This window comes from Dendrobium catenatum, unplaced genomic scaffold (genome assembly GCF_001605985.2).
Source record: "Dendrobium catenatum unplaced genomic scaffold, ASM160598v2 fragScaff_scaffold_1538, whole genome shotgun sequence".
Taxonomy (NCBI): domain Eukaryota; kingdom Viridiplantae; phylum Streptophyta; class Magnoliopsida; order Asparagales; family Orchidaceae; genus Dendrobium; species Dendrobium catenatum.
In genome coordinates this window covers 266,115-281,506 of record NW_021320000.1, presented here as the reverse complement: position 1 = coordinate 281,506, position 15,392 = coordinate 266,115, and the positions used below count along the sequence as shown (strand labels likewise).

The 15,392-nt window shown below is 36.0% G+C and overlaps 1 protein-coding gene across 1 annotated transcript; it reads right to left on the bottom strand.

Moving 5' to 3' along the window:
- Positions 1–4,035: 4,035 nt before the first annotated feature.
- LOC110102132 (acyl-coenzyme A thioesterase 13-like) lies at positions 4,036–15,072 on the bottom strand. The gene is made up of 3 exons (XM_020830313.2): positions 14,824–15,072; positions 14,602–14,745; positions 4,036–4,214 (listed from the first exon to the last, which is right to left on the bottom strand). The coding sequence occupies exons 1-3, from the start codon at positions 15,001–15,003 to the stop codon at positions 4,071–4,073; spliced, it is 468 nt and encodes a 155-aa protein (XP_020685972.1). The 5' UTR covers positions 15,004–15,072; the 3' UTR covers positions 4,036–4,070.
- Positions 15,073–15,392: the final 320 nt, after the last annotated feature.

The window sequence follows — 15,392 nt, the reverse complement described above, 5'->3', positions numbered from 1 at the left end:
CCAATAGAAGTTGAAGAAAGAAGTCACACCGTCAATGCCCGGTGCTTTATTGTTTCCTTGTTGAAAAACAACATTCTTAAAATCTTTTTCAGTGAACTCAGCCCTCAACATTTCCAAATCCATAGGGTTTAATTTCTGATTTTCAGATATCCAAGGCCAATCATTAAGTTTGCATTCTCCGGATATCCACTTCTTATTAAAGAATTTCAGAAGAACTTCTTCAATTTGCTCAAACTCATCTAGCACATTATTGTTTTCATCTTTAATTTACCTTAAATATTCCCATTCCTTCTTGCCGAGGCAAAATTATGAAAGAACCTAGAGTTTGTGTCTCCATCATCATGCCATCTCACCTTAGCCCTTTGATTCCACCAAGTAGATAATCTTCTGAAAGTAATATTTAACTCATGAACTTTACTTCGTAGAAGCATTAAGTTTTCTGAACTGATACCTTCATCCGTGGCCTCCTCCATTTTTAGCTCCATTATTTACTTCTTTAGTTGGTCTTTAAGCAAGCATAAATCCTTACATTTATTCTTGTTCCAAAACAAAAGCGCCTTTAAAGTTCTTCTAAGCTTTCTATGCAAGATATCAACCTCATTACCAAAATCAGCTTTTTCCCAATAATTTACCACAATATTCCAAGCTGCTGGATAAGATTGCCAAGTGTCTTCAAATCAGACGCAATCCTCGCAAAATGTCTGGTTTTTGCTAATAGAATCAACTGCAAGGCTACAGAATTAAGCAAACACCTATATAGCCTTTCCTAAATTCTAGTGGCTCCTTCCTTATTGTTACACCAAGTAAATCTTGGCCCAACCATTCCAACATCATGAAAATCATTATTAATCATGAAGGCCTTAATCTCTCTAGGTCCTTCAGAAAAAATGAACCTTTTACCTCCTTTTTTATCTTCATTGTATAAAATGCAATTGAACCCCCCCCCCCACCACATGGAAGGAATGCTATTTCACCATACACTTCTCAAGCTTATCCCACAGCAAGCTTCTCTCATGACAATGCTTGCTCCTATATACCGTTGCAATATTCCATATCCCCTTAAAAGGAGTAGTAAGAACCCCAAACACCATTTGAGTAGAATGCTCAACCACATTGAATGACACCATATTCTTTTTCCATAATACCAAATTTCCACCGGCTATACCCTGAGCTGGATGATGGAAAAAATCCCAATCAATCTCAATGATACTATTAACTTCACTTCTATCAATGTTTGATAACATAGTCTCGGTCAAACCAATAAAAAAAAAACATCATGGTCCCTTACAATTTCTTTAAGATATAAAGAGCCCTCTTTCTTCCTAAACCCCCTACAATTCCAAAAAACAAGATAAGACATTTAACTAACCAAAGGGGAGACATCCCGCCTTTTCTACTACATCTTCCTTCTCCTCTTTTATTTCTATGTTCAGGTTCAACAGGTCCCAAAGACCTCAGTTCCTTTGCCAATTTGTTCTTGATCGTTAAGAGCATCAATTTCTTCTTTCATTACAATTGGTATAACATCATTACCTTCTAGTGGTTAAGATTCTGAATGGCACACGACATCTTCATTATTCTTCATAATTTCCATATGCATTGGAACCTCAACTTCACCATCGTCAATCTCATCAAACAAAACACTAAACTTGCTTGTCATAATACTGCCATTATTTTCGTAAACATTTGTACTTATTGTCTCGGCTGATATTGTCTCAGCAGCTACTATTTCAGACAGCATTTCCAAATCCACATTATCCTTACTAATCTGTTTTGGTACTCCCTCTTCACCATCTTTGATATTAACCACTTTAACACCTTTAACATTTCTCCAAGTTTTACCTCCACCATTGATCCTCCCATTTCTGAATCTATTATTTTTGAACTTTACATGAATCCATGGGCCATAATTATTTTTTTCCACATAAGACTCCTTCACTTCATTTGCAACTTGGACATCACCTCCTATTTTACTCATTTGCTTTATAGGTTGGATTCTCTTTGGAATGGTAGCATCTTTGGGACAAACTGGTCTATCATGACCAACTTTGCCACAATGGTAGCAAATTAAATCAATCTTCTCATACTCCACCTTTTGAAAGAATCTACCTAAGATTCCATCAACTTAAACACCATTTGGTAGTCTATTCTCCAAGTTAATCCTTACACACACCCGAGCATACTCTCTTTTTCCCCATTTGAAAGAGTTTCCATCCAAATATAATGGTATTGCAACATAAGAAGCTATTCTCGCAATATTCTCCTCATCCCAACAAAATAAAGGCAAACACGGAAACCGAATCCAAATCGGTGCAGTAATACCTTTGATGGAACTTGGATCAAATGAAGGAGACCATTTGTCCATCCCAACAATGTGCCCTCCAACATACCATGTACCGCCATTTAGTACTTCTTCCATTGCCTCAGTGTTCTTAAAAGAACATAAAATCCACCCCATACCGAGTGTAGTCACATGGAAATTCTTGAATTTATTCCATTGCCTTCTCAACTCCATGCTACATATAGGGAATGACGGATTGTTTGCCTCCTTGAAGATTTATGCATTCCGTCATCATTTCGATGCTTTAGACCAGCAACTTGACGAACATTTCCTTCCAAGCCTTGATTCAAATTTCAACCACCAATGGATACAGCCTTTGCTGCCGGAGGCAGTGATGGCCGGCGTCTATCCGCCTTCATCCCTCAACACCGTCACAAAATTTTAACTACAAGTGAATTATGCAGAACTTGTGAGTTTTTGTATTCCAAATCAACATTCAGTTTAATTGCTACCCCATCATCTGACATTTCCAATCGTTCAAACTTGTTAGAGCATTTGATGTTCTGTGGTTTAGACCAAGCTGAAATAATCTCATCTTTCAATCCAACTGTTTCATTATTTTTACCATCATCAACATTATTCTTCGCACCTCTATCTTTTTCCACATTAGTAACCATTCCCTCGTTACTTTCCAGCATAACATCATCATTATTATCAACCTCATAAGAACTTCCGTCTTTGCCATGATAATTTTTGCTAAACAACATAGGTGAATTCGCATTTATCACATTGTTACCAGGGATTGCATTTGAATTCCCAAATCGATTAACAAAAATTTTCATGCCTGACGATGAAGCTCCGGGATCGGTCGATTTCACAGGCGATAGAATCTTTTTCTGACGAGTAGTAACAAATTCAACTTCTTCAGAGATAGCTTTACCTTTACCTGATACATTGAAGACCTTCAGACCAACATCAACAATTTCCTTAATAATCAGAGCACTCCTTGAAGATTTATGCACTTCGTCATCATTTCGATGCTTTAGACCAGCAACTTGACGAACATTTCCTTCCAAGCCTTGATTCAAATTTCAACCACCAATGGATACAGCCTTTGCTGCCAGAGGCAGTGATGGCCGGCGTCCATCCGCCTTCATCCCTCAACACCGTCCAGGAATTGAGGATGAAAAATCGGGAATTTCAAATTTTGAAAACAAACAGGAGCTTCTCTCTATAGAAACTGGTTATGCTCAATCTTATTTTTTATTGTTTTCTAAAACAACTTTTTATTTCACATTTCTGAATGGGCTAATCTTGCAATTAGGGGTGTCAATTTTGGGTCACGGGTCGGGTTCGGGTCAAACCCAAAACTGACCCGGCACCAATCAGGTCAACCCAAACCCGACTCGTTTTTACAAACGGGTTGATTTCCTGTACCCGAACCCGACCCGCTTCGGGTTCGGGTCAACCCGACACGACCCATTACCATTGCGGGCAGCGGCGCGTGTTCGCACTTCGCAGTAGGACGCAGTGGGTTCGGCGGTTCGCAGCGGTACACGGTGAAGCGGGCAGGCAGCAGCGTCGCGGCGCGACGGGCCGGCGGCAGAGGCGCAGCGAGAGAGCGGGCAGTTCAGGCGAGCAAGCAGGCAGCTGCGCAGTGGGCAGAGGCGACGCGCAACTGCGACTCGCGAAGCGACGCACGGTCAGGCGCACTCGGACTCCGCGCGGGCAACTTCGGTTAGGCCCGGTTTTTCAAGCATATTATGACAAGCAGCAAGGTGAGATCATATCATATATTGCTAGTTACACCAAGGTACTTAGTATAGCGCGCCTGTGCAAATAGCTTCCCATTCTTTTTTTTCCGTAGGTCTATGTTAGCTACCCCGATAGCTTTTCCAATTCTTAGAACCTTAGCTTCTATCTCAATTTCCTCCTGAGAAAATCATTAATTGAATTATACAACAATTTATAGTAGAGACTAAGTTCATATAACTGGTGCAGAATAAAATGAACAGACAAAAGATGAGAAAAAGTTACAGAACTACGCATAAATTGAACATATAAAATTTTAGGAAGGTCAATTGTAAAGTTTCCCATACTTTAAAACGAACAAAGCATACAAAATTTGAGCTTTGAATTCGGGCAAAGCATACAAAATTCATCTATGATAAATACTGTCGAGGGACTTCTCAGCCAGTTTACAAGATACATTTACCAGAAAATAGGTAATTAGTAGAAGAGTGCAGCATGAACAAATAATCTTTATACAGTTATAACTCACCCTTAAATTCATTGGCTCGTGAAAAATACTAGAGAAAAGATGAGCATTTCCTTGTGATGTTCAACTTGGGAAGACAAAAGTTCAGGTTGCAGATGGTGCAGAAGCACCATGTGGTCAAAACATTGCAATGAGCCATTAATAACAGCACTATTTTTTACAAGTTATTATGTAATTATCATTTTCAATGAACTTTCCATAAGAAGAAGTTGTAATGGCAATTAGAAGTATCGGGCAGGTTAAACAGCCACAAGGTGATCAGTTTGCCCGGAGCCTATGGTGCTAGGCACAAAACAAATTAACTAGTTTAAAAAATAATAATATTTACCAAACATGTTTTAACTAAAATTAAAATATATATATATATACAAAAAAAATACAAAAAAATGGTGTCGAATGGGAAATGGACCCTATTTCAATTTATAGCATGCATAATCCAAAGATATTTAGTCTTTATTACAATTTATTTCATCTTCATCATCATCCATCCTTATCCTTTTCTCTGTGGATGTATTCGACCAACTTAACCTCTTCTTGGAAATCTAAATCTTCTCGACCTTAAAATTATTCTTCTACAACTTGAAGTTCTTGTGCATATATATTGATCAAAATAATTTTCTAGTGAGAATCCTTGTTTCTTTATATATATATATATATATATATATTAAAACACCATGTCATTATCATCATAAAAAAAATAACCGATGCAATATTAATACCCATATCTCCAATACAGGGAAGGTGCTAATGTAATTCCATGGTGCCATAAAAATAAGAAACTCTCTTAGTAATTGCACTTGCATAGCAGGTATGCCAGAAAGTTATTGCTTCACCCAGCCTCCTGGGAAAGTATGTGATAATCTAACGCACCTTTAACGATATAGATTAAATATAATCGAAGGACTCAAAACTTTTGCCAAAGCTCAACAAGCCTGATAATTAAACTAGACTTTCTGACAATACCCAAAATTTAATTTGGTTAGACTGCTCCAACTTGACTTACGCGTACCTAAAAGTTTAGTTAAGATATGGCCCCATGGAGTTCCATCGCCCAAGCCTGACCACTTAATGAGATTGGAGTAAGCCAATTTAGTTTAATTTGTCTTTCGGTCAAAATTGTTCCCAAGCTTGAAAAATGACCTTATCACGCATATAAAGTCAAGCAAAAGTCCCTAGAACTATGCGCATGTCCAAATGTAGTCCAATTCAATGAAGACAAATCTATGACAAGACAAAGTTGTTTCCAGCATAGATGATCAACATATAATTTTGTGTATATTAAGAATTTACTGAACCGTTCATAATAGGACACCAATTTATATTCAACAGTTTTCAAGTATACATAATAAGTTTAATAAACTTCCTATTATGATCTCTTGAGGCAATGCCACAATTCCATCTTTAGCCATATTTTAGCTGTTTTCAGCAAGAAATTTCAATTAGGATCCCGTGTTGTGTTCATGTTTTTGTTGATTTCTGCAAATGCTCATCTTAGAGCAGAGTTAACACATCAGTATATAAGATGAATTGGGTCATGTTGTTTATCAGCCAAATGGGTCATGCGATTTAACAATGGACCTTCGATGCAAATTTTAGAATGTAAGTGGTCAAATTCAAGCCAAGACCTGTAATCATGTTGTGCTAGAAAATGGCTTCCTTAATTTCATTAAAAGTTGTATTTTTGGTCCACCATCTACAGAAGGGAATTATTCTAAAACATGTAATTTCATGTAGCTTGAAAAAGGTTAGTTCAAAACATACCAAGAATCAATATAATCTTCATTAGCCTTATTTCAACCTATTTGGGGTCGGCTTTACGGTGCCTTTCTAGCATTCATTCGTGTTAAATTGGTGCATGTGATGTCATCTGTAGTTTACTTTAAATATTTTTATCAAATTTCTAGCCATTTAATCTTTGGCTGGTCCATTCTACTTCCCATTCTTTACTATTAACTATATAACTAAACTATTGGTGCATATTTCACTTTGCATTATGCATACCCAAATTACTTCGATCTATTACATAGAACCTTATTTTTAGTAGTTGCTTTTCCCACATTCCCTATACAAGGTTTGGTTTGATTATGAAAGCAGTCTATAATTTACAATTTCAAAGCCAAATACAAAATTTTATATAAGAATCTTTTCTTTGACGCTGTTGTATCTAAAAAATATAGTGCTATCTAGAACGATAAACAATAATTCACGCCTTGCATTTTTTAGTTCTATTAGTTATCATTGTAATTTCTATAGGACGCAACCCTTGGGTTAAATTGAAATCTAAGTATATGCAAGCTAAAGAAGTCAGCAAACAAAGAGATAGAAACCAATTCTTCCAATAACATGCCGCCCAAGTAGTCAAGGAACCAAACTAATCCTAACTATTTTTCCTTTTATACTTCTAATTTTACAACAAACCGTCATGACACTCTCATTTATGCCATATTTAATTTCATTGCTACAGAGTTCTTAGTTGCCCATCAGTTAAAACCATACAATTCCACCTATTTTATTATTTTATAAAATGAATTTTACACGCCTGCCATGACTTACAAGTAATGTCAATGTCCACATCCCAATTTTTGTTATAAAAAATCACAGACAACTAAACATACTACAACCAAGCATCTCTTGATACTCTATCATTATTGCTTAATATTATTATGCTTCGTCCACAAAACCAAAATATAATTTACTTGCCCTTTGTCACAACCAAGAATTGCAAGAGTAAAAAGGGATTCCAAAATGAAGAACAAGCTTTCAAATGCATAGTTGGTTAAAAGGGTTCATATAATATCATGGGCATAGTGACACAAATGATTTATGCAACTAATATGACACTCATTACAAGATCAATTAAAGTACGTCCATTACTAGGGGGTAAATCAACTGGTATGTTTGATGAGCAACTCAATACTTATTCGTTTGAAGTTTGTTATATTTTTTATTTAAATAATTGAGCAAATTTGAATAAAATTTTAAAAGCTCTGCATATGAACATAAAAGCTTAAATATTGAAGCACTTAGTTATTCATGATCATAAAAATGTTTGTTGGTTGCATGGAGCTAGCTAAGATTATAATAAAATACTAATTTAATATTGGCACAATCACATATTTAATGACTCAATGCATTTTCTAATATCAACTCTCACCTTTTATTTAAAAAAATAGGCATATAAATGAATGTATAAATATTTCAACTTCAAGTCAAGCAAATAGCTAAGTGATTTAATTTAATCTTATAATTTTATTAAATTTAAAATAAAAAAGTTAAAAGTAATACATAGTAATTTTTTCATTTTTATCAACTTTTATAAATATTTTTGCGGGCTGGTAGATTCGCAACATTAGAGTGAGAGAGTTTTACGTCCTAATGGTGGACGAATGTCCAACACACAAATAGATTCATAAAAGAGCTTGAAAACACTTGAGATTTTTTATGTGGAAAACTCAAAACAGAGAAAGCTTACCCAGGTGTTTTCGAGTTTTCCACATAAAATCTCAGGTGTATGGCAGTCGAGTAGACCTTGCCTTACCTAGGTGCTCACATGGGGGCCTTGCTTTACCCAGGTGATGAGATTTTACTATGTATGAATAAGTTACAAATATCGATATGTCCCTTAGCTTGGAGATGGTGCTCAGGGTTGAATGACAATGGGTTTGACGAGGGAGGTCTGATTGCATTAGTCGACCGACAAAGGGTTTACGATGGTGGTGGGGCGACGGTTGTTCAACAGCAGCGGTCGGAAGGTGAAGGCAGCGATGATCGATCGAAGAAGGTCCAGAGGCGGTCCATCAATTGAAGGTTTGATAATGGCGGCCCAGTGGATGTCCGAAAACAGTCAGCCGGAGAAAATAATGATGGTCAGATAGAGGTTGGGCTACAGTGGCTGGGCGAAGGCCTAACAATGACAATTGGTCAGAGGTCCGACAGTAACGGTCAGCCAGTGAAGGCTACGATATCCTGGATGAACTTTGGGGAAGCTGTTGGTCGGTTGGGGGTCCGACTAAGATGGTTGGGGCAAGGTCTGATAACGGTCAAATGGTGAGGATAGCGACGGGTCGGGCTGAGGCACGATGGAGGCAGTCGAGCAAATAGACGTCCGAAGGGGAGGGGAGTGGCTAGCCGAAGGCCGAACAATGACAATTTGTCAGAGGTCTAGTAGTGAATGTCGACCAGTGAAGCCTACGATGGCTTGGATGAACTCCGAGGAAGCGGTTAGTTGGTTAGGGGTCTAGCAGAGATGGTTGGGCAGAGGTTTGGTGATGGTCAGCGGGTGAGGATAGCGACAGTTAGACCACTATGATCGAGCGATGAAGGTAAGACATTGGTAATCTATCAGCGAGGGCTCGCGGGCAATGGCTCTCAGGTAAAGCTCCAGAATTCTTTAAGCCTCAAAGCTCTCTTTAATCTCTAGCTAAATGTCCCTCTTATGTAGGGAGTGAGAGTTTATTTATAAATTTTTGAGAGTGGTATGTCCCGTAAATATGTGAAAAATCCAACGCAATGCATCGGATGGCCTATATTGATTCCCTAAATAATAGATCATTTTTTAGCATTTAAGTGTTTTGATGATGTTAGAAGTAAAGGATATTGGGCTCGTTGGATTCGTCTCGTCGAGCTGCACGATTCGACTATAAGCATGCAAATTTCGGAGATTGTTTGGTCATTCAATTAATAGTATTTTAAAGTTTAAACTATACTTTAAATCTTTGATGAAGGCCCATTTGGGTTCGGATTGGGCCATTTTTGGTTTTTTTGGATTAGTTTCGTTGAGATGTTTATTTTGACAATAAGTTTGTTGAAATCGGAATCCAAATAATCTTGGATTAATTTTTAAACTTTCTCGTTCAAATATGCATTGAGATTCATGCTCGATTGAGACGATTTTTGATGACGTATCAAATATATAGTTATTAAATGATGAGATATATGCTTAAGTTATTAATATCACACATATTTAATTAGGATTGATTAAATCTGATTAAGGCTCAAGCTTGATGGTTTCAAAACTCAGGTCATTTTAAAACACGGATCAAATTTGATAAGAAAATAAATAAATAAGTTTAAAAGTAATAATAATTGGATCAACTCTCCTCTCTTTCAACACTAGTTATTATTGAGTAAAAGGTTATGTTTGTTACTTATGCTTCACATGCATAAGCATAAGCAAAAGTAAGGTTTCAAAATCACAATTCATAGAACCTATTGAGGTTGAGTACATTTATGTGTATCTCAGTATTTGATTTGAAGATAACAAATAGTGTGATGCTTCAAATGCTTTTTTTTAAGTGTTTTCTTTCATGTTCATCAATGAATATTAACCATATCTAGATCAAGAGGAGTTTCATGTTTCATTATGCATGCTTAGGTTGTTTCTCACTTGGTGGAAGAAGATCAAGATATATGTCAAATAAAGAACTCAAGTGTATGATTTCAACAAGTGAAGATTCAAAGGTCTAAATTTTAGGGTCTGTTTGAGATAACTTTCTGTCTGCTTTGCTTTTCAGATTATAACCACGCTTCCATTTGGCTGATGCTTTCTTCCTGCTTCCTCACTACTTTTCAAAAATTCCTATGGTGGGAAGTTGTTTTCAAAAATTCCTATGTGTTGAAGCAATAAGAGAGCAACGGCATGAATTTTTCAAAAAATAATATATTTATGGAATCCACGATAATTTAAAAAAAAAAAAGATACTCTCCCAATAATAGCTTGACAACAACACTTATAAAATATGCAACTGCTCCAAATAGACCCTTAGCATAGATATTTTAGAGTTTTCATTATATAAATATTAAATTGAGTTAGATCATTACCAATCCTCAATAATGATGAACACATAATAAATTTCTACAATAACAACAACAACAACAAGCTTTTATCCCACTAAAAGGGATCAGCTACATGAATCATTACTCTCCATTGTGTCCTATTAAGAGTCAAATTCTCATTTAAATCTCATAAAAAGGTCAATTTTTATGATTTCTAACTAAGACTTTTTAGGTCTACCTTTATCTTTCTTAACATAGGTCCGATCCTAATAGGGTCATTAGAAGAGTGACATTTTATATGACCAAACCATCTAAGACAACTCTCTCTAATCTTATCTGTCATTAGAGCTATTCCAATCTTTTCATGTATACACTCATTTCCCATTTTGTCTCTAAGTGTAAAGCCGCTCATCCACCTGAGCATCCTCATCCCTGCAACACTTAATTTTATCCTTCTCATGTAATGGTCAATATTCTGTGCTATAAAGCATTGCCGGTCTCATCACCATCTTATAAAATTTTCCCTTATGTTTGCGGATACTTTTCTATCACCCAACATACCCGAAGCATTCCTTTCACTTCAACCATCCAACTTGAATTCTACTAAATAATATCCCGATCTATTTCACCATCGCTTTGAACAATAGACTAGAGATATCTAAAGCATAATATTTTTAATTACTTAATCACCCAATGTCATAATCCCACCACTAGATCTATTACTAAATAAATAACACTCAATATATTCGGTTTTTATCTACTAAAAAAAAAAACCTTTAAACTCTAAGGTTGACTTCCATGATTCTAGCTTTTTTAACAACTCCCTCTCTAGCCTCATCAACAAGAAAAATATCATCAGCAAAGAAACATACACCGAGGTACATCCTCATGCAAATGTCTAATAAGAATATCAATACTAAAGAAAAAAGAGATGGGATTAAAGTTGAACCTTGATGTAATCTAACTGAAATAGGAAAATACTTGATCAAACTAACTTATGTTTGAACACAAGTAATAACTCATGTGTACATATCCTTAATGACTTACATATAATAATTATTAATTATTTTCTTTTCTAAAACTCTCTATAGCACTTAGGGTTGACAAAATGAGTTTCGGGTAGGGTTCGGGTCCAACCCAAAAAAGTCCTGCTATCACTTGACCCGATCCGAACTCAACCCAATTAGGAAAACAAGTCACAAACCCAGACCCGAACCCGACACAGTTTGGGTCCAAGTCGACCTGACATGACCCGCCAACCTGTTTATTAAAAAAAAAATTATTGATAATTATGCACGCTTCTTTGGTCAAACCCCGTAAAAGGAAATAAAACGAGCTCCCGCACAGCTGGATTTAGGATTTCGCAACCCGCTAACTAAAATGAAATCCCGCTTCAGTGCTTCTTCCCTCGCGTTGAGAACCTGAGGGCTTGAGTCGCATGTACTGGTACAGTGTGAAGGTGCGCCGTGCGAACGAAAAAAAATCCCGCAACGAGATTTTGTATTTTGCTCACTTATTCCGCAAAAATAGCGTAAATCGGACATTCAGACAACACACTTCTTCGGCCAATCCTTAAATCGGTCCGATCCAAGTCAAAATTGGGTTCATTTAGGGTTGGTGGGTTGACCCGAACATAACCATTTTTAAATAAGTCAAATTTTTAGACCCGAACCGAGCTCGTTTGTTAAACGAGTCAACCCCAACCCAAAATTTTTGGGTTGGGTACGGGTCGGGTTGATGGGTCAGATCAGTTTTTGACACCCCCAAGAGCACTTCTCTTTATAATTTATCATATGCATTGTCTAAATCAATAAATATCATATACATATCCTCCTAACCCTCTCTAGACTTCTCTATTAGGCCTTTCAACAAATATATAGCTTCCATAATAGTCCTAGCCTGCATGAATCCAAACAAATTTTGATAAATATTAATATCACGTCGTAACCTATGCTCAATTAGTCTCTCCCACAATTTTAATAGATGACAAATTAACTTAATTCCACTATAATTTCCACACTCTTGTGCATTACCTTATTTTCTAAACTTATTTTCAAATATATAAAATTATTCTAGAACTTTTGGAGTATGTAATTGAATTGATTTTCAATTTCTGTCCGAACATCTCTATTCAATTATATGTGCAAAATATGTTAAATATTATTTTATTTTATGATCATACACTTAATAGACTAATCACTGTAATAATGATCATTTATATTTATAAGAATTTTCAATTTACTCTAAATATTTTATTGTATATATTAAATTCATTAAATTATGCTTAAAATGACCATAATGTCATTAATCATCAAATTAAATATAGTGAGAATTTGAATATAAATATATATATATTTTTTTAATTAAGAGTTCTCATATCGACAAGTCTTCATAATTTCCTATAGTTCATACATAGCAATTAACTAGCCAAAATCAATTAAATCCACTTAATTGTGATTAACTAAAAAAAATAGCATGTTTATATCTTATGAATTGTTTTTTCATAGACCTAGAGTTCGTATTTTACTTGAAAATTTTATGATAGCTTAGTTAATAAATTTAAAAATTCATAAATATATGTTAAAATAAGTATTCATGAATGCAGTATTTTATCTAAATTTGAACTGATTCTTTATCCATTAATTATTTTATGTCATTTCGTATGTTATATGACCAATTTGAATTCAAATAAATTTATTATAATTTTCATAAAACATGAGCGGTTTCCAATTTTAACAACTGTTGAAATGGAAATTAGCAAGTAAACATTCTTTTAATTTGTATTTTGTGCTAGCTATTGGAACCTAATTTGGGGAGATATTTTGAAGATTTTCTCATATATTTTAGTAAATAAACTAAGGGGTTATTGAGAACTATAAATGCCACATCTAAAGCAAAATAAACATAGAATGAGAAAATGGAACTTAGAACCCAAGTGAAAAATCAATCGAGGAGTTTTCAAAGAGAAATTTTGACGAGTTCATCATTTCATTTCTTGTGGTCTTTACATTGGTAACAAGTATATCAAGTGATTTTAATCGTGATGTGTGGCCTAATCTCTCTGCTCTACACCAAACTTAAGGTGTGCACTAGTCTGTGCTTATAACATTGCTGCCTAATACTTAGATATAAAGCACATGTGAACAAGCCACAAATTTAAATTGATTTGGCATCCAAATCTCACCTCTCAAACATCTAGCCTACCCTAATGCAGAGCCATCCTCAATTAATTTTTTTATCATCTTAGATCTTCTATTGAAGGAAGCATAATCGAAATCTCCTTTTTTTATTAGAGTGATCAATCTGAATCCATCTTATTGATGAACAATAGCATTCCTACATTTACTTCAACAAAACATTAGTTTGCGTATAGTTTTCCATACAGATTCTTTTGTATCATTCAATGCAAGTGAATGTTAACTTCCGCTCCTTGATTAATTCACTCAGGTTGGGTTTCCTGAATAACTAGTAGTTCTCTCAGCACTTCGAGGGTAAAATTGGCCTCAACCTTTTGGTATTCCATTTCTATTATATTCTGTAGAAAAAAAGCCATATCCAAGCAGTAACATATGTACATACTGCATAAAAGTAAATAAGCAAACAACAAGTCAACATCAAAAAGAATGCATCTAAACAACAGCAGCCAAATAGAAGGAAAAAGAAAGTCAAGCCTAGCATAAGCAAGCCACATAAGGGGATGAAACGAGTTGAATCAATTTTTAGGAAACTGGAGAAGAATAAAATCGTGGGATTTGCAACACTGTTGCCTTTCTACTTCTTAATAATACACAACGATGATATCCAGCTTAAAGTTGGCCAAATTTGTAAGCCACATATTTCCCTGTGTCCAGTGCCTCCACTAGAAAAAAACATATTTTTCCAAAATGGTTTAGCAACTTCCTCACATTCACTTGGTAATCCAAGAAAACTAAAATGACTACTATAACAAAGTGCTTTCACTTAAATTGGATTATACATTAGATTCCTACAAGCACGTAAGAACCTCTAAATTTCATCCAAAAATAAGGATTATTTTACAAAGCCTGAGCAAAATTTAAGGAAACTACAACTTCACGTAATAACCAACAAAAAATGCCAACAAACAAATTCTTTCTACAATTCCTATTCGGTAAATCCTTCCATTTCCCCTAAATGTAACACCTAAAACTAAAGAAGCACTAAGTTGTGAACTACGAGAATCCTGTATCCAGTAATAACATAGAATCGACCAAAGATGGACAAATTAACGCGGTACCTAACAACTTACATGAACAAAGGCAGAGTCCAAAAATGAGGTGCTTATCTCGAGTGGAGAACCAGTCGTCCGAGCGCCGACAGTGTAGAAGACAGCGGAGCCCACAATATCAATCAACGAAATTGTGGCGCCACCGTGCAAGAACTTGCCGGTGTTCTGCAAGAGGACAAAATATTTTGGCAAAGATAGAAGCGGGAGATGGAGAACAGAAGGGAAGGGGTTTTAGGACTTTACGAGCAAGCGTGGAGGGATGGCCATGGAGCAGAGGAGTCGGCCGGCTTCGATGAGGTCGACGCTGAGCCCATGGAGGATGAAAGCGTCATAAAATTTAGAGGGCAGAGAGTCGAGCATCGGCGTCGGTAGGATCTCCACCGCCGCCGCCTCCAGCGATCGCTTCACGGCCGGAAAATCCATGAGTCTCCGAAGAAATTGGAGGAAAGTATTTTATGCCTGAAAAATTGAAAATTTGATCTTTCTTTTTGTAACATCTCGGTTGACGAGCAAACCGGAGGCGGTTCGTACATCCAATAAAAATTGGCAAATTATTGCATCAGGTCATCTGACAGAGAAATGCGTTCGGTCTCTCTCTGTCTATAGTAACATGCACTTTACTGTAGCACTGCTATAGTAAAGCGCAGGTTACTGTAGATAGAGAGAGACCGAACGCATCTCTGCGTTCGGTCACCTGACGCAATAATTTGCCATAAAAATTTGTGTGACGCTTTAGTTGTGATTTTTTAGTTGCAGTTTGGTTGCGCTTTGGTTGCGCTTTAGTTGCGCTTTTTGACTTGCGCTTTAGTTGC